This window comes from Gopherus flavomarginatus, chromosome 5, assembly GCF_025201925.1.
Source record: "Gopherus flavomarginatus isolate rGopFla2 chromosome 5, rGopFla2.mat.asm, whole genome shotgun sequence".
Taxonomy (NCBI): domain Eukaryota; kingdom Metazoa; phylum Chordata; order Testudines; family Testudinidae; genus Gopherus; species Gopherus flavomarginatus.
Genome location: NC_066621.1, coordinates 27172101 through 27194614, shown reverse-complemented (window position 1 = coordinate 27194614; position 22514 = coordinate 27172101). Strand labels below are relative to the sequence as shown.

General features: G+C 46.7%; 1 protein-coding gene across 3 annotated transcripts in view; it reads right to left on the bottom strand.

The window, feature by feature from the left end:
• The window catches only part of KDM5B (lysine demethylase 5B), a 207948-nt gene that overhangs the window by 163408 nt on the left and 22026 nt on the right, over window positions 1-22514 (bottom strand). For all 3 annotated transcript variants that reach the window (XM_050956074.1, XM_050956076.1, XM_050956075.1), the window contains exon 2: window positions 4833-4910. In XM_050956074.1, the coding sequence (XP_050812031.1) occupies window positions 4833-4910 (78 nt within the window). The remainder of the gene's footprint in view (window positions 1-4832; window positions 4911-22514) is intronic.

Sequence of the window (22514 nt, the reverse complement as noted above, 5' to 3'; positions counted from 1 at the left end):
ATAAAAGACTCACTATTCAATCTTAACAGCCAGTGTTACCTCCTCTGTATTCCCTGGACTCAATTACCTTTCAGGGTCCCTTCCAGTTCTATGAGATAGGTATATCTCCATAAAACTAGCAACCAGTAACTTTAAAAAAAATAAATTTAAAAAAAAAATCATATTCTGAATCAGACAGGTAAGAGCCAGATGAATAATAGTCCAAACTCAAATACAATCCTAATGCTATCAAAATACTTTTTTTTTATTTTTATCACCACAAAGTGTCTATATAAGAACTGAGCTGTGATTCATCTTATACTCAGGGGCGGCTCTAGGCACCCGCAAAGCAAGCACCTGCTTGGGGCACCCCATTTGCAGGGGCGGCAGGGATCTAGCATGGGAGCGAAGAACAAACAGGGGGCTCTAGGAGCTGTAGTTCCTTGATTAGTTCCCTGTCTCTAGAGCCAGCCCTGGAGCAGGGAAAGAACTACATTTCCCAGCATTCCCTTGGCCACTACCAACTGGAAAAGAAGGAGGGGGACCTCATGCAGCTGTGCTGTGAGTGGACAGATGCACTGCGAATGGTAGGGAGACCATACTTTAACATTCAAAAAACAGGACACTCCACAGGGAGGGAAGCCCCACCCTGCCACCATCCACTCTCTCCAACTGTCCCCCACAGAAACCCTAACCCATCCAACATCCCCCCGCTCCCTGTCCTCTGATCACCCCCTCCTGGGACCCCATCCCCTATCTAAGTACCGCTGCTCCTTGTCCCGATTGCCCCCTCCTGGGACCCCAGCCCCTAACTGCCCCTTGGGACCCCAGCCCCTATCTAAGCCTCCCTTCTCCTTGTCCCCAACTGCCCCCTCCTGATACCCTCCCCCCAACTTCCCCCCTAGGACCGCCCCCCTACCTGTCCCCTGACAAACTCCTGGGACTCCCATGCCTATCCAACTGCTGCCTGTCCCGACTGCCCCCCCGAATCCCTGACCCATCTAAACCTCCCTGCCTCTGACTGCCCCACCAACCTGTGCCCCATCCAACCCCCCCTGCTCCCTGTCCCTTGACTGCCCCCCCCGGAACCTCCTACCCCTTCTCCAACCCCCCAGCCTCCTTACCGTGCCACTCAGACCAGCATGTCTGGCTCCATGCAGCACCCAAACATGCTGCTGCATACATGTTGCCGTGCTCCCCCACGGAACCCACAGCGCCCCCTTCGCCCCCCCACACACACCCAGCACCTGCCTTCCAGATTTGAACACCTCAAAATTCAGGAGTGCTCAAGCTCAGTTTGGGCAGTTGTTACTTCATTTCCCCCAAATCAAATATACTGATCCACTATAACTTGCTGTAGAAAAAGTAGGATAAAATTGAGCAAGAAATGCTTCCTATTGGTTATTAGGACTGGAATTGCTATTTTCAACAGCCACTGCCTTTTGTTTGTTTGTTTAAAAGGAAGACAGTGATATTGCATTGGCGAATTCCCCATAGAAAGGAGGAGCGGAACAAAAAAATAGTAAAAGCACCTCAACTTTTCCTCATTTATGTAGGACAATCTTATAATATGCATCCAGATATCCTCCAATCACACAAGCTGAAAACTGTTCCACTTTACTGCAGCTCTGTAACCATATGGGAAGCAATCCTGTCTGTGTTTTGTACACATCCAAAATTCCTGCTGAATGACTGAATGACCTGCTCTGGGAGTGAGTTACCAGTGACCCAGGGCTGCGGCAGAAGGAGGGTGCGGGGGGGGGGGGGGGGAGCCTAGGGCTGGGGCGGCAGGAGGTGAGGGGGGAAGGGGAGAGCCCAGGGCTGGGGGGGCAGGGGTCGAGGGAGGGCACTGGTGGGGGGAAAGGGGGAAGCCCAGGGCTGGGGCAGCAAGGGGGAGCCCAGGGCTGGGATGGGGGGGGAAGCCAAAATTTTTTTTGCTTGGGGTGGCAAAAAACCTAGAGCCGGCCCTGCTTATATTAGCTGGAATCAAAGCTGTACCTTTGAGCTTAGAAAACATTTGCTGATATTTTAAACCCTTTGAAACTTAGAATAATGTTGTCCTCCTTACCAATCTGGTCCACTTCCATTTGATAAAAAATTATTCCACGCTCAAAGAGAACTTTAACATTACATTTCATCAGACTTAGGTGTTTAGACACTACACCATCACTAACATCAACGAGACCTGGTACAGAGTTAGTTAACATTCTGTCTGTTAGTTCAGCAACATAGTATGAAATAGATCTACTCTGGGCTTTTCTGAGAAGTGGTAATGCTACTTTAAAGTTGCAATGAACTTCTGAATCCCACAGAACCTCATATACGAAACTGCCCTCTTGTTGACTATGCCTGCTGATAATCAACTTTCCAAGGCAGCTTTTAAAGATTTAAAATTCATGTCAGTTTTAAAATGCCTTTCGGCACAGGGAATAGGCACAATCCATGCAAAAATAAACATTTTTATATTTAAAAGAAGCTTTCAAAAATTCAGACTAAGCAACTGGCTTCAATGTGGTGAATCCAGTGACATAATGCAGGATTTTGCTGTTTGGCCAACAAGTTTGTCATACTTAATGACAGGCTATTACACATAATTCTTGGAGACAAAGTGACAGAAAATGACTAATGGCACGGCTACACTAGAGAGTTTCCCGCCGACATACCACTAACCACACCTGTAATTACGTTTGCTTGGTGGGGTCATCTAGTCACCCCCGAGCGATATACGTTATGCCAACGTAGGCTATGTCTATACTGAAGTATAAGAACATCTTCCTGGCTCATCACCAGTGTTCACTCAAATTTTTCCCATACATGTGCAGAACGAATTTTGTTATGTGCACCAATATGGAGGTGATATGTAACATATCACCTCCATATTGGCGAACGTAACAAAATTAATGTGGCGAGAGTAGGGCCAAGGGGTTCGGAGTGTGGGAGGGGGCTCAGGGCTGGGGCAGAGGGTTGGGGTGAGGGGAGAGTGAGGGTTCCAGCTGGGGGTGTGGGCTCTGGGGTGAGGCTGGGGATGAGGAGTTTGGGGTGCAGGCTGCCCCAAGGCTATGGTGGGGAGAGAGAGGACTCCCCCCAGCTCTCTCCCCCCACAGTAGCACCTGGGCTGTGGGGGAGAGGCACCTCTCCCTCAGCCGCAGCAGGTCCAGGCCGGGGCTGAGCTGGGGCCAGGGAGGGATGTCTCTCCCACAGCCGCAACAGGTCCGGGGCTGGGAGAGGGGCATCTCTCGCCCTCATGGCCCTGAATGCCTATGCAGTGTTTAACAGGCTGCCATGCAGTTTAGAGGGAATTAAGTTCATCACTAGCTGTCTATTCCCTGCATCTAATCCCTTCACTGCTCCCTTTCTCCACCACAAATTTATTATGCTGACCTTCAAAGCTCTCCATGTAAGCCTTCCCTTTTCTGAACTATTATCTTTCCAAGAGGTTGAGTCCTGCCACCTTCCCTCTGCCATCTATGCCAGACTTGGCCACCTGCTCAGCCACTTCTCCGACAAGCACCTCTGCGCTGTCCCCCCTGCAGTCCCTTACTCCCTGTGGAAAATTCTAAAGCCACCAGCTTATTCTCCCTCATGTCCCTCCTCAAAGCTCACACACCAGAACGCATAAAGAATACTGCCATCTCAAAACAGCAAGGCAGGTGATGAGTTATTACTGCTACTGACTAGCTAAAAGCTGCCCACAGAACTAGTTCATGCTAAATTATATTACTTTTGTTAACATCCTTCCTCACCCTTACATTCATAAAAATGAGACAAGTGGGTAAGACCTTCAGGGCAGGGACTGTCATTTACTATATGTTTGTACAGTGTTTTAGCACAATGGGACCCTAACCTGGTTGAGGTTCCTAGGCGCTTCTGCAATACAAACGTTAAACTAGGGCTGTTGATTAATCACAGTTAACTCAAAAAAAGAATACATAGAGAATATGTAAAAGAATAAATGTACACAAATCAGACATCAGTAATGGTAACATACAAAAGCCAGTAGAACACTTCAGTCTTCTTGGACATTCTATTACAGATTTAAAAGTAGCCATAGTTGAACAAAAAACTTCAGAAACAGACTTCAAAGAGAAACTGTAGAACTAAAAATCATTTGCAAATTTAATACCATTAATCTGGGCCTGAACAGGGACTGGGAGTGGCTGGCTCACTACAGAAGCAGTTTTTCCTCTCCTGCGGGTTGACACCTCCTCATCAGTTGTTGGGAGTGAACTACATCCACCCTGATTGTATTGGCCCTGTCAACACTGGTTCTCCACTTGTGAGGTAACTCCCTTCTCTTCATGTGTCAATATAATAATGCCTGCATCTGTAATTCTCACTCCATGCATCTGAAGAACTGGGTTTTTTACCCACAAAAAATTATGCCCAAATAAATCTGTTAGTCTTTAAAGTGTCACTGGAGTCCTTGTTGTTTTTGTGGATACAGACTAACATGGCTACCCCCTGATACTACGACCTAAAATGTCACAGAATCATAGATTATTAGGGTTGGAAGGGACCTCAAGAGATCATCTAGTCCAACCCCCTGCTCAAAGCAGGGCCAATCCCCAAACGGCCCCCTCAAGGATTGAACTCACAACCCTGGGTTTAGCAGGCCAATGCTCAAGCCACTGAGCTATCCCTGCGTGCCTTCTGACATCTGTGGGAGCCGCAGTGGGTCAACACCATGGAGTATTCATCCTAGTGTTATTTTTTTTAAAATTTGTTTTATTAAATGCAGTTTGAAGCAAAAGCAACCTTTTGCTTCATTGCACATGCTAAAGAATGAACTACTTTGAACATATTTACTCCTTCAAGAGGACTCTAATGTTAATGGCATCAGTTTCTGACACTACCTCCAACTCATTCAGCCTCTGGATCCGTGGAGTAAAATGAAGTTTATCGACATCACATGCAAATGGTGGCTGCCAGTCCTGGGGAAAGAGAAAAGCTTCAGTAAACAGAATAGGAAAATTCAATATATTCTTTGCGTTTATAAGCTAGATACACCTAAAGTTAAAACAAAGCCAAACCCAAACCCAAAGACAGCCACACTTCTCCTCCATTTTCAAATGTGAAGAAATCTAATATTTTCCTCAAATCATCTCACAATACTCAAACACCTCAACAAACACACACTAGAAGTAAAAAAAACAAAACAAAAAAAAACAAAAACACACACAAACCACACACCACCACTGCAAACAGGGTCTCTGCCTGATCTCCTAGCAACAGCACCTATGTGGTCAACCAAAAATAACTACTTCAGGAGTACCTTGTTTAAAAATATTCAAAAACAGCTGAAACATATCTAACAAGAAAACACACACACACACCCCACGACTCTTACTTCAACAGGGATCATCTAAAGTTAGTGGGTAGCATTTACATAAGATAAAGCAATATATCTCTCAGACTGCTGACATTTGTCACATGCAGTATAGTTATAGCCATGTGTGTCTAATATCCTGGGACTGACAAGGTGGGTGAAATAATCTCTCTTATTGGACCAATAAAGATATTACCTCACCCACCTCATCACACATCACAGCCAGTTGGTGTGGCAGTATAAAGTTTATTTACTAGAGCCAAATTAAGCTTAGTTTAAATCTGATACCAATTTCTTGTATATAAAGGTATCTTTTTATCCTCTGTAATTATAGAAGGATAGTAATGGTAATAAAACTTCTGATATTAAAGTGACACAGTATCATTTACCAGGGAAGATCATATTTGCCTTTTCTCAATGACTTCCTGTAGATGAGGCAAATTCAAAGTCAGTATCATGGGCAGTATGTTTGTTATTTTAGCAGGAACATTTAACATGAAAATTTTTTTAGTCTCAAACCCAATCTCCATTGATTTTCAAGACTTTTTCACTATTACAATGATGTCACATGCATTAGGGTTTCTTTACTATTATTACTTTTAATTTATACCCTTAATTTGGTGTAATTGTGCAGTATGAGACTATCATGTCCAACATCACATAGGAAGTCTGTGGCAGAGCCAGAATGCTGAAAAATTGGAGATAGTTCAGGAAGAGCCACAAGAACGATTCATAATGAGGAACACACACTTACAATGAGGTAACTTGCTATTATTACAGGGCTCTTCGTTAGCAGACAAAGAAAGATCCAATGGACTGGAAGCTGAAATCACCGAAGTCCAAAGTGGAACTAAGGCATTGGCTACACTGGAGAGTTGCAGCGCTGTAAACCCACCACCAGCGCTGCAACTTACTCACCGTCCACACTTGCAAGGCACATACAGTGCTGCATCTCCCTGATTGCAGTGCTGGCTGTACTCCTGCTCTGCTTGGGGTATAAGGATTGCAGCGCTGGTGATGCAGTGCTGCTCCGCAAGTGTGGCCACCAAAAGCGCTGTAATTGGCCTCCAGGGTATTAGGAGGTATCCCAGAATGCCTTTTCAGCCACTCTGCTCATCAGTTCACACTACTGCCCTGGCCTCAGGTGACCCGCCCTTTAAATGCCCCAGGAACTTTAAAAATCCCCTTCCTGTTTGCTCAGCCAGCTGTGGAGTGCAATCAATCAGGGAATCTTTCCAGGTGAGCATGCCTCCACGCGCCAAACGAGCCCCAGCATGGAGCAATGGCAAGCTGCTGGACCTCATCAGTGTTTGGGGTGAGGAAGCTGTGCAGTCACAGCTGCGCTCCAGCCATAGGAATTACGATACCTATGGGCAGATCTCAAGGGCTATGCTGAAAAGGGGCCATGACCGGGACGCGGTGCGGTGCAGTGCAGTGCAGTGTTAAAGTAAAGGAGCTGCGGAGTGCCTATTGCAAAGCCCAGGAGGGAAACCACCGCTCAGGTGCTACCCCCACGACCTGCCGTTTTTACAAGGAGCTGGACACGATACTTGGGGGTGACCCCACTGCCAATCCAACAACCACGATGGACACTTCAGAGCGGGGGGGGGGGGGGGGGGAGGGTGGGTTAGAGGAGGGGGAGGAAGCCAAGAGTGAGGGTACTCGGGTGGGGGGAGACACCCCGGAGTCCCAGGAGGCATGCAGCCAGGAGCTCTTCTCAAGCCAGGAGGAAGGTAGCCAGTCGCAGCAGCTGGAACTAGTTGGAGAAGGACAAGCAGAGGAGCAGGTTCCCGGTAAGCAGCTTTTAGTTTCAGGATGCAAATATTTTGGGAGAGGAGGTAGGGTTTGGGCTGCATGCATGCATGCCTAGATGTGGAATAGCCCATTGATATGGTCTATCACGTTGCAGTAATCGGCCTCGGTAATCTCTTCAAAAGTTTCAGCCAGAGAGTGGCCAATGCGCTTGCGCAAGTTTATAGGGAGAGCCACTGTGGTCCTTGTCCCAGTCAGGCTAACGCGTCCACGTCACTGTGCCGCAAGGGGTGGAGGGACCATTGCTGCACACAGGCAAGCTGCATAGGGGCCAGGGCGGAATCCGCATTGCTGTAGAAGACCCTCCCACTCTTCCCAGGTGACCCGCAGCAGCAAGATATCTTCCAGGATTAACTCCTGTGGAAAACGTTGGAAGAGCATTCAATGTAGGTGCCCCCTGCAGCATTTTGCTCTCCCCAACGCACAGAAACCCCTGCACATCCCTGAAGCAATCATTCCCCCTTACTCATCATCTCCTGCCTCCCGTGGGTTTGGTGCGCTCTGTTTGGTATGGGAAAAGTATGCTAAACTGAAGACTGTAAACTCCTTCATTGTGTGGGAATAACTGTCTGAGTGAGATTATAAACAATGCAGCCTGTGTCCTGTTTTCACTGTTGCCATTTTTGTCTTTCGAATAGCGTCCTTGACTACTGGACTGCCCGTATCATCCACTGGGCAGAAGCTACAAAACCTCAGGAAGAAGCCGCGAAAAAGCAAAGACGATGTGCTTAAATCAGTCATGGATCACTCTGCCAGAGAGAGTAAAAAACTCCAGGACTGGAAACAAAGGGAAAGCATGCTCCGCCAGAGAAACGCACGGCTAAGAAGAAAAGCACAAAGCAGCTGATAAGCATCCTGGCGTGCCAAAAACGGACTGTATCCAGTTACTCGTAGCCATGCAGGCAGAGCACTACCATGCTGGCTCCCCCACCCCGAAGCTCTTTCCCTTGTGCCCCAATGTCAGCTCCAAACCCCCTTCCCCAACATCCAGGTTCTTACCACCATCAGCTGCCCCCAACACCTGTACGTTCACTAACCAGCCCTGAGAACTACGACCCTTACCCTCTGCACTCAACCCCTATCACCATGCAGTATAGGCATCCTGAAGTGCAGCAGTCATTGCACAGCACTCCAGACAGGACATATTCAAACCTGTGACTGTACAGTTCACCACCCCACCTCCCTGCCCTTTTAGGTTCCCAAAATGTTGTGTGTCTGTCAAGAAAGTTATTTTCTTTTCAAGAAATGAATTCTTGGCTTTGAAAACAGTCTTTATTATTGCAGAAAGTGAAAGATACCATAGCCCAGGAAAGAAACATGCACTGCAAATCATTTTAGGAAAAACAGATTCCTACTATTGTAACCACTGCACTTCACTCCCGTGCAAGGCACCAAACATTACTGTTGGTTTTCAGCCTCAACTTCCTCCTTCAAGTATCAGAGGGTAGCCGTGTTAGTCTGGATCTGTAAAAGCAGCAAAGAATCCTGTGGCACCTTATAGACTAACAGAGGTTTTGGAGCATGAGCTTTCGTGGGTGAATACCCACTTCCTCAGATGCATGTAATGGAAATATCCAGGGGCAGGTATATATATGTGTGCTAGCAAGCAAGCTAGAGATAACGAGGTCAGTTCAATCAGGGAGGATGAGGCCCTGTTCTAGCAGTTGAGGTGTGAAAACCAAGAGAGGAGAAACTGGTTCTGTAATTGGCAAGCCATTCACAGTCTTTGTTCAATCCTGAGCTGATGGTGTCAAATTTGCAGATGAACTGAAGCTCAGCAGTTTCTCTTTGAAGTCTGGTCCTGAAGTTTTTTTGCTGCAGGATGGCCACCTTAAGGTCTGCTATAGTGTGGCCAGGGAGGTTGAAGTGCTCTCCTACAGGTTTTTGTATATTGCCATTCCTAATGTCTGATTTGTGTCCATTTATCCTTTTCCGTAGAGACTGTCCAGTTTGGCCGATGTACATAGCAGAGGGGCATTGCTGGCATATGATGGCGTATATTACATTGGTGGATGTGCAGGTGAATGAACCAGTGATGGTGTGGCTGATCTGGTTAGGTCCTGTGATGGTGTCGCTGGTGTAGATATGTGGGCAGAGTTGGCATCGAGGTTTGTTGCATGGATTGGTTCCTGAGCTAGAGTTATTATGGTGTGGTGTGCAGTTACTGGTGAGAATATGTTTCAGGTTGGCAGGTTGTCTGTGGGCAAGGATTGGCCTGCCACCCAAGGCCTGTGAAAGTGTGGGATCATTGTCCAGGATGGGTTGTAGATCCTTGATGATGCGTTGGAGGGGTTTTAGCTGGGGGCTGTATGTGATGGCCAGTGGAGTCCTGTTGGTTTCTCTCTTGGGTTTGTCTTGCAGTAGGAGGCTTCTGGGTACACGTCTGGCTCTGTTGATCTGTGTCCTTATTTCCTCGTGTGGGTATTGTAGTTTTGAGAATGCTTGGTGGAGATTTTGTAGGTGTTGGTCTCTGTCTGAGGGGTCAGAGCAGATGCGGTTGTACCTCAGTGCTTGGCTGTAGACAATGGATCGTGTGATGTGCCCGGGATGGAAGCTGGAGGCATGAAGGTAGGCATAGCGGTCGGTGGGTTTTCGATATAGGGTGGTGTTAATGTGACCATCACTTATTTGCACCGTGGTGTCAAGAAAGTGGACCTCCCGTGTAGATTGATCCAGGCTGAGGTTGATGGTGGGGTGGAAGCTGTTGAAATCATGGTGGAATTTTTCCAGAGTCTCCTTCCCATGGGTCCAGATGATGAAGATGTCATCAATGTAGCGTAGATAGAGAAGGGGTGTGAGTGGACGCTACATTGATGACATCTTCATCATCTGGACCCATGGGAAGGAGACTCTGGAAAAATTCCACCATGATTTCAACAGCTTCCACCCCACCATCAACCTCAGCCTGGATCAATCTACACGGGAGGTCCACTTTCTTGACACCACGGTGCAAATAAGTGATGGTCACATTAACACCACCCTATATCGAAAACCCACCGACCGCTATGCCTACCTTCATGCCTCCAGCTTCCATCCCGGGCACATCACACGATCCATTGTCTACAGCCAAGCACTGAGGTACAACCGCATCTGCTCTGACCCCTCAGACAGAGACCAACACCTACAAAATCTCCACCAAGCATTCTCAAAACTACAATACCCACACGAGGAAATAAGGACACAGATCAACAGAGCCAGACGTGTACCCAGAAGCCTCCTACTGCAAGACAAACCCAAGAGAGAAACCAACAGGACTCCACTGGCCATCACATACAGCCCCCAGCTAAAACCCCTCCAACGCATCATCAAGGATCTACAACCCATCCTGGACAATGATCCCACACTTTCACAGGCCTTGGGTGGCAGGCCAATCCTTGCCCACAGACAACCTGCCAACCTGAAACATATTCTCACCAGTAACTGCACACCACACCATAATAACTCTAGCTCAGGAACCAATCCATGCAACAAACCTCGATGCCAACTCTGCCCACATATCTACACCAGCGACACCATCACAGGACCTAACCAGATCAGCCACACCATCACTGGTTCATTCACCTGCACATCCACCAATGTAATATACGCCATCATATGCCAGCAATGCCCCTCTGCTATGTACATCGGCCAAACTGGACAGTCTCTACAGAAAAGGATAAATGGACACAAATCAGACATTAGGAATGGCAATATACAAAAACCTGTAGGAGAGCACTTCAACCTCCCTGGCCACACTATAGCAGACCTTAAGGTGGCCATCCTGCAGCAAAAAAACTTCAGGACCAGACTTCAAAGAGAAACTGCTGAGCTTCAGTTCATCTGCAAATTTGACACCATCAGCTCAGGATTGAACAAAGACTGTGAATGGCTTGCCAATTACAGAACCAGTTTCTCCTCTCTTGGTTTTCACACCTCAACTGCTAGAACAGGGCCTCATCCTCCCTGATTGAACTGACCTCGTTATCTCTAGCTTGCTTGCTAGCACACATATATATACCTGCCCCTGGATATTTCCATTACATGCATCTGAGGAAGTGGGTATTCACCCACGAAAGCTCATGCTCCAAAACCTCTGTTAGTCTATAAGGTGCCACAGGATTCTTTGCTGATTTTCCTCCTTCAAGACATCCCTAATCCTGTAGCCCTGTGCTGGGCCTCTCTAGTAGCTCTGCTCTCTGGCTGTGCAAATTCAGCTTCCAGGCGTTGAACATCAGAGGTCCATTCCTGACTGAATGTTTCACCCTTCCGTTCACAATTATGATGGAGGGTACAGCACACAGATATAACCATGGGGATGCTGCTTTCCCCCCCAAGTCTGGCTTCCTATAAAGAGATCGCCAGCACCCTTTTAAATGGCCAAAAGTACACTCCACAGTCATTCTGCACCGCCTCAGCCTGTAGTTGAACCGGTCCTGGCTCCTGTCAAGCTTCCCTGTATACATTTTCATGAGCCAAGGCATTAATGGGTAAGCGGGATCTCCAAGGATCACAATGGGCATTTCGACGTCCCCTACTGTGACCTTCCGGTCTGGGAAAAATGTCCCGGTGTGCATCTTCCTGAACAGGCCACTGTTCCGAAAGATGCATGCATCATGCACCTTTCCAGGCCAGCCCGTGTTAATGTCAATGAAATGCCCACGGTGATCCACAAGCGCCTGGAGAACCATAGAGAAATACCCCTTCCGATTAATGTACTCGGATGCCAGGTGGGGTGGTGCTAAAATAGGAATATGAGTCCCATCTATCGCGCCTCCACAGTTAGGGAAACCCGTTTGTGCAAAGCCATCCACAATGTCCTGCACGTTCCCCAGAGTCACGGTTCTTCTTAGCAGGATGCGATTAATGGTCCTGAAAACTTGCATCAACACGATTCCAATGGTTGACTTTCCCACTCCAAACTGGTTCACGACCGATCGGTAGCTGTTTGGAGTTGCCCGCTTACAGATTGAAATAGCCACCCGCTTCTCCACCGGCAGGGCAGCTCTCAATCTCGTGTCCTTGCGCCGCAGGGTGGGGGCGAGCTCCTCACACAGTCCCATGAAAGTGGCTTTTCTCATCCGAAAGTTCTGCAGCCACTGCTCGTCATCCCAGACTTTCATGACGATGTGATCCCACCACGCAGTGCTTGTTTCCCGAGCCCAAAAGAGGCGTTCCACGGTGCTGAGCATTTCCGTAAATGCCACAAGCAATTTAGTGTCACATACGTCAGGCGACTCGATATCATCGGACTCCTCACTGTCACTTTGGAGCTGAAGGAATAGCTCAACTGTCGAACGTGATGTGCTGGCGACAGTCATCAGCAAAGTCCTCAGCAGCTCAGGCTCCATTTCCCACAGAAATCGCACTGCACAGAGACTCACAATGGTGCCAAACATGGATGGAAAAACTGTGAGTGCTTGGATGTGAAGCAATGCACCACGAGGCGTTGCGACAGGAAGCGGAATGACCCACACCCTTCCGTCCCCTTCCCACAACCCAAGGCGCCAAAATGGGACAAGGTGCTCTGTGGGATAGCTGCCCACAATGCACTACTCCCAACAGCGCTACAAATGTGGCCACACTGCAGCGCTTTCCCTACACAGCTGTACGAAGACAGCTGTAACTCCCAGCACTGTACAGCTGTAAGTGTAGCCATGGCCTAAGGCTACGTCTATACTTGCCATTTAAAGCACAAAAAGTCCGTTTTTTGCACTAAAGCCCCAGGACCGTCTACACTCGTTAATAACTTTTTGTGGTGAAGCTCAGAAGTTTCACCGCAAAAAGAAAACCACCTTCACGAGAGGTATACAACTCTTTCTGCTGCTCTTTTTGCACTGTTGTGAAAGTGAAAGACACATTCTACCTGTGTAAACACCTTTTGGCCTCCGGAGAATATCCGGGGAAAGTTCAGCACACAGTTCCATGAAGATGGCTCTTCGCATCCGGAAGTTTTGAAGCCACTGGTTGTCATCCCAGATATATATAACAATATGATCCCACCACTCTGAGCTAGTTTCCTTAGCCCAAAAACACCATTCCATACTGCACAGCTCCTCAGTTAATGCCAAAAACAATCAAATGTTATTTATTTCCATTTCAGGCAGCTCATCATGCATCTCTAACTGAAGCTCTCTTTGCAAATTTAAGAACAGCTGCACTGCTAAGTGCGATATGCAAGTGACAGCTATCAGAATAGTGGACAGCACTGCAGGATCCATTCCTGCTTGCAGATGAGGCGGATAAAGCAACAAGACAGCAGGGGGGAGTAAAAAAAATGCCACAAAAGAAACAAGGAAGTAATGGGGCTGTTGGGACATGAAGCAGTGCATCATGGGGAACTGAGCAGGGACCCAGAATGTCTTCCGCTCAGCGCCCCCCCCCCCCGACTTATCAGGAGACCTGCACTATTGGATAGCTGCCCTACAGCACTGCTCTCACTGGGGATGGAAGTGCTGCTAATGTAAATACTCTGACACCTAATGACTTAAGTGAGTACACAAACCAGCGCTTTTCTTTCCCCGGTTCCCTATCACCAGTGAAACTTACAAAGCAAAAATTCTGCACCAGTAGACATAACCTAAGATATAAATGGGTAATTTACCATTGAACAAATTCCCAAGGGATGGCAAGATTTGAAATCTTTCTAAAAGATATGATCTAGTTTCATTCCAGAAATCTTTGAACTACATCACTTAGCTAAATTCTAGTGCCTGTGTTATGCAGGAGGTCAGACTAGATAATCATAATGGACCCTTCTAGCCTTAAAATATAAGAAAGGGAACCTTTTCCACTAAGATTAAATAAAGGGAGTTTGTATCATTTGAGTGACTAATAAGCTATACATATGCCAAAAGCAGCACTTCTTCTAGGACGCAAGCAACACTGTTCATCTCATCGGACTAGCATATTGACAAATTGCATGTGTAAATCCTAGAGTACTATACGCATTCCACAATACCTATAATAGTCCTGAGCAGGTGATCAGTTTAAGAGCGCACCTGTTTTTAACCAGCCAATACTTAAATATTTCCTGTACAACTCACCTAGTCACTGTAAAACTGCTCTCTCTTGGTTAATCATATGAAATCAGATGAAAATTTCTGTTAGTTGATAAAATTACATAACACCAGAGAGCCCAAACTCTCACTATGACTGACTTTTTACAGTTCGTAGCTTTTAAACTAGAGGGGCCTGAAAAATCATGAGACTTTGACAATGAAATCTTTTCGGGGCAATTTTTAACTCATTAGAACTCTGAAACCATTTAATGAAGTTTGTTTAAACTTTTCTGAAAGTTCTAAATTTACTCAGATTATATATGGAAAATTTTTGACAAACTGTGTGTTTCCTATAAAACACTGTTTTCAGAAAAGAACTACAATGCTATGAGGTCTGTAAAACCTGCCTTTACAAACTATCTATTTAGCTCATCCAAGAGAAAGATAAGAGGCAGCTTGATCACAGTCTACAAATACCTCCATGAAGAGAATATTTATGATGACAGAGCGCTTTTTAGTATAGCAAAAAAATAGTATAACGGCTATCCAGTATCCAACGGCTAGAGCTGAAGCTACCAGAAGTTCAGTCTACAAATAAGGCACAGATTTTTAACAATGAGGGTAATCAATCACTGGAACAATTTAGGGATGTGATGGATCCTCCCTCACTTGAAAATCAAGTGAAATCTTGTTTGGAAAAAAAAAATGGTAACCTACCTTCCATAACTATTGTTCTCCAAGATGTGTTGCTCATGTCCATTCTAAGTAGGCGTGAGCACACCGTATGCACAGCCACCGAAAGGTTTTTCTCCTAGTGGCATCCATTGGGTCAGCTCAGATGGCCCCTGCCAGTGCCCCACCTTGCCAGCTGGCTCTGACAGAGGGCTAGGAGGGTAGGTCTTGGAATGGACATGAGCAACACATCTCAAAACAATAACAGTTACAGAAGGTAGGCAACTGTTTTTTCTTCTTCGAGAGCTTGCTCAGGTTGATTCCAAGTAGGTGACTCCCTCACTGACTCGTGGACTGCAGCACCACTCTGCCAAATGCGGCATCTTCTCTAGCTTGCTGTGTAATGGTGTAATGCAAAGTGAAGGTGTGTCCAGACGACCACATTGCTACCCTACAGATGTCCTGGATCGAAACCTGTGCCAGGAATGCCGCAGAGGATGCCTAAGCCCTTATGGAATGTGCTGTAAGCATTGTAGCAGGTACCTTTGCCAAGTTGTAGCACGCGCAGATACAGGACGTAATCCATGATGAGATTCTTTGGAACGAGATCGGGAGGCCCTTCAATCTGTCCGCTATGGCCACTAAGAGCTGAGTTGACCTGCAAAATGGTTTTATCCTCTCAATGTAAAAGGCCAATGCTCACATTACATCCATGGAATGAAGTCCCCGCTCTCGGTTACTGGCATGCAGTCTTGTGTAAAAGACCAGGAGGAATATGTCCTGGTTCATGTGAAATAGCAAGACTACCTTCAGAAGGAAGGCTGGGTGAGGACAGAGCTGGACCTTGTCCTTGTAGAAGACCCAGTTACGGAGGCTCGGATGTGAAGGCCTTAATCTCAGAAACCCTCCTGGTTGATGTTATAGCTACCAGGTATGCTACCTTCCAGGATAGGCAGAGCACCAAACACATGGCCCCTGTTTGAACTCCTAGCAACATGAGTCTCCACAGTATTAGACTGAAGTCCCAGGGAGGGACTGGTTGTCACATTTGAGGGTACAGCCTGACCAGTCCCTTGAGAAAGCGGCTGATGACTGGATTGGCAAAGATGGATTGGATGGTGACCCAGGGTGAAAAGCCGAAATTGCAGCCAAATGGATCTTGATTGGTGACACTAACAGCCCTTGCTATTTTAGGTACAAGTATTCCAGAATGAAGGGTGCTGATGACTGTGTAGATGAAGTGCCCCTTTCCATCGACTAGACAGAGAATCTTTTCCACTTAATCAGGTACATGGCCCTCATGGATGGTTTTCTGCTGCATAGGAGGACCTCTCCAATGGGTCCTGATCATGTCAACTCCCAGAGGTTTAGTCATAGAGATTCCATACCATGAGATGGAGAAACTAGAGCTTTGAATGCTGAAGGCAGACATGGTCCTGGATGATGAGATCTGAGCCAAGGAGCAGAGTGACTGGAGCCTCCACTGATAGGTGTAGAAGTATGGTGTACCAGTAATGACACAGCCAGGTCAGAACTTCTCTTCTTCCTGACCTTCAGCAACACCTTCTGTAGGAGTGGAATTGACGGGAATGCATAGAAAAGCTGGCCCCTCAATGGGAGGAGGAATGTGTCTGCAACTGAGCCTGGGCAGTGATTCAGGAAGGAGCAAAATTGAAGGCACTTCCTGTTGTGTCTGATTGTGAACAAGTCTACATGGTGAACTCCCCATCGTTGGAAGATGCTGTTCACAATGTTTTGGGCAAATGGACCACTCATGGTTGGAGAAGGACTTTCTGAGGTGGTCCGCTAAGTCATTCTGGGACCTCAGAAGGTAAGAAGACACAAGATGTATTGAGTGGGCTATGCAGAACTCCCACAGTTGAAGGGACTCCTGACATAGGAGATAGGAGCATGCTCCACCCTGTCTGTTTATATAGAACTTTACTGTTGTATTGTCCGTTGTGACCAATACACATCTGCCCTCCAGGTGGGCTTGGAAGGTTGGGCAGGCTAGGCACACCACTCTCAGCTGTGACAGGGATATCTAGTGAAAGCGCCACCTGGGATCAGAGGCCTTCGGTCCAGAGTCTCCCCAAATGAGCTCCCCATCCCAGACACATCCGTAACTAGGGACAGCGAGGGTTAAGGTCTGAAAAAGGGCAGTCCTCCGCAGACAGCCTGTGTATTCAGCCTCCAAAGAAAGAACTCAATTACCCAATGAGACCACTATGTCTAAGTGGTTTCAGTTTGGATATACTAAAGCCAGCCAGGTTTGAAGAGGTCTGAGTCAGTCTTGCATGCTATATGACATACGTGCAGGCAGCCATGTGACCCACGAGCTTCACACAGCTCTGTGCCTTAGTGATAGGCTAGCTTCTGAGGCCTTTTATGATGGCACATATAGCCCGGAATCAGGACTCCAGAAGGAATGCTCCGGCTTGGCCCGAGTCTAGTACTGCCCCTATGAACTCTATCCTCTGGATAGATGACAGAAGTCAACTTCTGTAGGTTTACCAACAAGCCTAACTTGTCGAACGTTGATTGTATCAAGCCAACATCTGCCTCCACCTGCTCCCTGGTGTGGTCCTTGATCAGCCAGTCCTCTAGGTTCGGGTAAACCTGTACCTTCCACTTCCTCAGGAATACAGCAACAACTGCCATGCACTTGGTGAACACTCAAGGGGCTGCTGACAGGCCAAAAGGGAGGACCGTAAACTGGTGGTGGATATAGTTCACTACAAACCATAGGAATCTTGTGTGTCCTGGGACAAAAAACACACATCCTTCAAATCGAGAGTGACAGACCAGTCCCTAGGATCCAAGGAGGGAATAATGAAGGCAAAGGAGACCATGTGAATCTCAACTTCTTCATGAATCTGTTGAGGTTTCGCAAGTCTATGATGGGTCTGACACCACTTGGCTTTCGGGGTCAGGGAATAGAAACCCTTGCCCCTTAGCACTTGAGGGACCTTCTCTACTGCTCCCACTTTTAAGAGTGTCTACAGCTACTGGGTCAGAAGTTGCTCATAAGAAGGGTCCCTGAAGTAGTAAGGAGGAAGACAACTGAACAGTAGGGAGTATCCCATTTGTATCATGTATAGCAGCCAGCGGTCTGAAGTAATCTTGGCCCATGCACTATAGAAATGGGATAAACAATCTTAAAAACCCAGGGTTGATGGATCGGGTACTTGAATTGGCGAACTGCCCTCGGGCGCACCCTCAAAAGTTCTGCTTCGGCCCAGATGGCTGCTTCACAAGCCCTGGTCCTTGGGTGGATAAAGGAGGAGGACAACACCATATCCTATAATTCCTGCCATGCTTTCTGCTATAATCTTGCCTAGGTTGAAATTGATACAAGTGAGGTAGGGGCTGTGTTTTAAGGGTCTCCTCTGAGGAGCGAGGATATGAAGCAAAAGTGACTTAAAGTAGCCCTCAAGTCCTTTAGACTGTGGAGTCTCGAGTCCGTCTGCTCAGAGAAAAGAGACAAGCCCTCAAAAGGGAAGGTCCTGTATGGTGCCATGAGAGCTATCAGCTCCCTAGCCACCTCAAATATTTCCAGCGTGGAGGGTAGCTCTAGTATCTCTCCGTGGCTCTCACTCAGAAGGGAGTTCAGTGGTACCAGACACAACTGACCTTTCAGGTGGTGTCGGAGAGAAGGCTTTGGATTCTTCGACCATGGGATGCTGTACAAGAAGGCGTGCGAGGCAGAGATGGGCTCCACCTAACAAAGAGAGGGAAGAGGATCTTTGCAAGCAGGCTGGCTAATCTAGTGAGGAGGGCTTTAAACTAGGTTCACTGGGGGAAGGAGACCAAAGCCCTGAAGTAAGTGGGGAAATGAGATACCGGGAGGAAGCACAAGCAGGAGAGTGCAAGACTGGAAGACTCCTGTCTCAGACTGAGAAAGCGGGACAATTTTAAGTGCCTATACCCAAATGCAAGAAGCCTGGGAAACAAGCAGGAAGAACTAGAAGTCCTAGCACAGTTAAGGAACTATGATGTGATTGGAATAACAGAGACTTGGTAGGATAACTCAGATGACTGGAGTACTGTCATAGAGGGATATAAACTGTTCAGGAAGGACAGGCAAGGCAGGAAATGTAGGGGAGTTGCATTGTAGGTAAGAGAACAGTATGACTGCTCAGTATGAACCTGCAGAAAAACCTGAGAGTCTCTGGATTAAGTTTAGAAGTGTGAGCAACAAGGGTGATGTCATGGTGCGAGTCTGCTGTAGACCACCAGACTAAGGGGATGAGGTGGATGATGAGGCTTTCTTCCAGCAACTAGCAGAAGTTAATAGATTGCAGGCCCTGGTTCTCATGGGAAAGACTTTAATCACCCTGATATCTGCTGGGAGAACAATACAGCAGTGCACAGACAATCCAGGAAGTTTTTGGAACATGTAGGGGACAATTTCCTGGTGCAAGTGCTGGATGAATCAAGTAGGAGCAGAGCTCTTCTTGACTTGTTGCTCATAAACCAGGAAGAATTAGTAAGGGAAGCAAAAGTGGATGCGAACCTGGGAGGCAGTGACCATGAGATGGTTGAGTTCAGGATCCTGACACAAGGAAGAAAGGAGAGCAGCAGAATATGGACCCTGGACTTCAGAAAAGCAGACTTTGACTCCCTCAGGAAACTGATGGGCAGGATCCCCTGGAAAAATAACTTGACGGGAAAAGGAGTCCAGGAGAGCTGGCTGTATTTAAAGAATCCTTATTGAGGTTGCAGGAAAAAAACAACATCCCGATGCGTAGAAAGAATAGTAAATATGGCAGGCGACCAGCTTGGCTTAACAGTGAAATCCTTGCTGATCTTCAACGCAAAAAAGCAGCTTACAAGAAGTGGAAGACTGGACAAATAACCAGGGAGGAGTATAAAAATATTGCTCAGGCATGCAGGAGTGAAAATTAGGAAGGCCAAATCACACTTGGAGTTGCAGCTAGCAAGAGACGTTAAGAGTAACAAGAAGGGCTTCTTCAGGTATGTTAGCAACAAGAAGAAAGTCAAGGAAAGTGTGGGCCCCTTAATGAATGAGAGAGGCAACCTAGTGACAGAGGATGTGGAAAAAGCTCATGTACTCGATTTTTTTGCCTCTGTCTTCACAGACAAGGTCAGCTCCCAGACTGCTGCACTGGGCAGCACAGTTTGGGGAGAAGGTGACCAGCCCTCTGTGGACAAAGAAGTGGTTTGGGACTATTTAGAAAAACTGGGCGAGCACACGTCCATGAGGCCGGATGCGCTGCATTCAAGGGTACTAAAGGAGTTGGCAGATGTGATTGCAAAGCCATTGGCCATTATCTTTGAAAACTCATGGCGACCAGGGGAAGTCCCGGATGACCGGAAAAAGGCTAATGTAGTGCCCATCTTTAAAAAAGGGAAGGAGAAGGATCTGGGGAACTACAGGCCAGTAAGCTTCACCTCAGTCCCTGGAAAAATCAGGTCCTCAAGGAATCAATTCCGAAATACTTAGAGGAGAGGAAAGTGATTAGGAAGAGTCAGCATGGGTTCACCAAGGGCAAGTCATGCCTGACTAACCTAATTGCCTTCTGTGAGGAAATAATTGGGTCTGTGGATGAGGGGAAAGCAGTGGATGTATTATTCCTTGAATTTAGCAAAGCTTTTGATACGGTCTCCCACAGTATTCTTGCCAGCAAGTTAAAGTAGTATGGGCTGGATGGACGGACTATAAGGTGGATAGAAAGCTGGCTAGATCGTCGGGCTCAATGGGTAGTGATCAACGGCTGCATGTCTAGTTGGCAGCGGGTTTCAAGCGGAATGGCCCAAGGATCAGCCCTGGGGCCAGTTTTGTTCAGTATTTTCATTAATGACCTGCAGGATGGCATGGACTGCACTCTCAGCAAGTTTGTAGATGACACTAAACTGGGAGGAGTGGTAAATATGCTGGAGGGTAGGGATAGGATACAGAGGGACCTAGACAAAATTAGAGGACTGGGCCAAAAGAAACCTGATGAGGTTCAACAAGGACAAGTGCAGAGTCCTGCACTTAGGTCGGAGGAATCCCATTCACTGTTACAGAGAAGGACCGAGGGGTTACAGGGGACAAAAAGCTGGATATGAGTCAACAGTGTGCTTTTGTTGCCAAGAAGACTAAAGGCATTTTGGGCTGTATAAGTAGGGACATTGCCAGCAGATTGAGGGATGTGATCATTCCCCTCTATTCGACATTGGTGAGGCCTCATCTGAAGTACTGTGATCAGTTTTGGGCCTCACACTACAAAGGATGTGGAAAAATTGGAAAGAGTCCAGCAGAGGGTAACAAAAATTATTAGGAGGCTGGAGCACGTGACTTATGAGGAGAGGCTGAGGGAACTGGGATTGTTTAGTCTGCAGAAGAGAAGAATGTGGGGGGATTTGATAGCTGCTTTCAACTACCTGGAAGGGGGTTCTAAAGAGAATGGATCTAGAGACTGTTCTCGGTAGCAGAGGACAGAACAAGGAGTAATGGTCTCAAGTTGCAGTGGGGGAGGTTTAGGTTGGATATTTGGAAAAACTTTTTCACTAGGAGGGTGGTGAAGCACTAGGAGGGTTACCTAGGGAGTTGGTGGAATCTCCTTCCTTGGAGGTTTTTAAGGTCAGACTTGATGAATCCCTGGCTGGGATGATTTAGTTGGGGTGTGGTCCTGCTTTGAGCAGGGAGTTGGACTAGATGACCTCCTGAGGTCCCTTCCAACCCTGATATTCTATTATTCTCTATGATTAAGTTGATACTGATGAATATAAATCAGAAGCTAGGAATTGTAGAAAACTGGTAAGAGAAACAAAGGGACAAAACAAGAAATCTATAGCCACCACAGTTACGGACAATAAGGAGGAGTTTGAGTATATTAGGAACAAACAGAATTCTAACAATGATATTGGTCTACTACTAAATGGAAATGGTAGAATTATCAATAGTAATGCAGAAGACACAAAAGCATTCAATAAATATTTCTGTTCTGCATTTGGGAAAAAACAGATTATGTCATATTCTATGACGACAGTTTTTCGATTAGTATTTCGGGAGAATGTTAAACAGCAGCTATTGAAGTCAGACAAGATAACTTGCATCTGTGTGTTTCAAAAGAGCTGGCTGAGGAGCAGCCCCCTGGACCATTAATGCTGATTTTTAATACGTCTTAGATCCCTGGGGAAGTTCCAGAAGACTGGAAGAAAGCTAATGTTGTGCCAATATATAAAAAGGGTAAATGGGATGACCCGCCAGTCTGACATCTATCCCAGATAAGATAATGAAGCGGCTAATATGGGACTCAATTAATCAAGAATTAAAGAAAGATACGCTGTCCATAATGCAAGAAGGGTGCTGATAAAATGAAGAGGGTTCAGAGACTTAAGGATAGAAAACATGCCTTACAAGGATAGACTCAAGGAGCTCAATCTGTTTAGAGTAACAAAAGTTAAGAGGTGACTTGATCATAAAAAGTTGACAACTTTTTAATTCCAGAAAACTGAACACCCTTGTCCTGCCCACTGCTCTGCCCCTTCCCTGAGGCCCCCGCCATCACTCCATTCCCCCCCCACCCCTCCCCTGCTTGCTTTCCCCTAGCCTCTCTCAAATTTTCACTGCAAGGCCCAAACTGGTGTATTTATTGTTTTGACAGATACATTATGCTAAGTTCAGGTTTTATTCATTACAGGATGCTAGACTGCAGCAAAATAGTCAAAAAGGGTAATTTTTAAAATATGAAATTTCACATAGGTTTTCATGATTCTTTCCCTCCTCTCTTCCCATT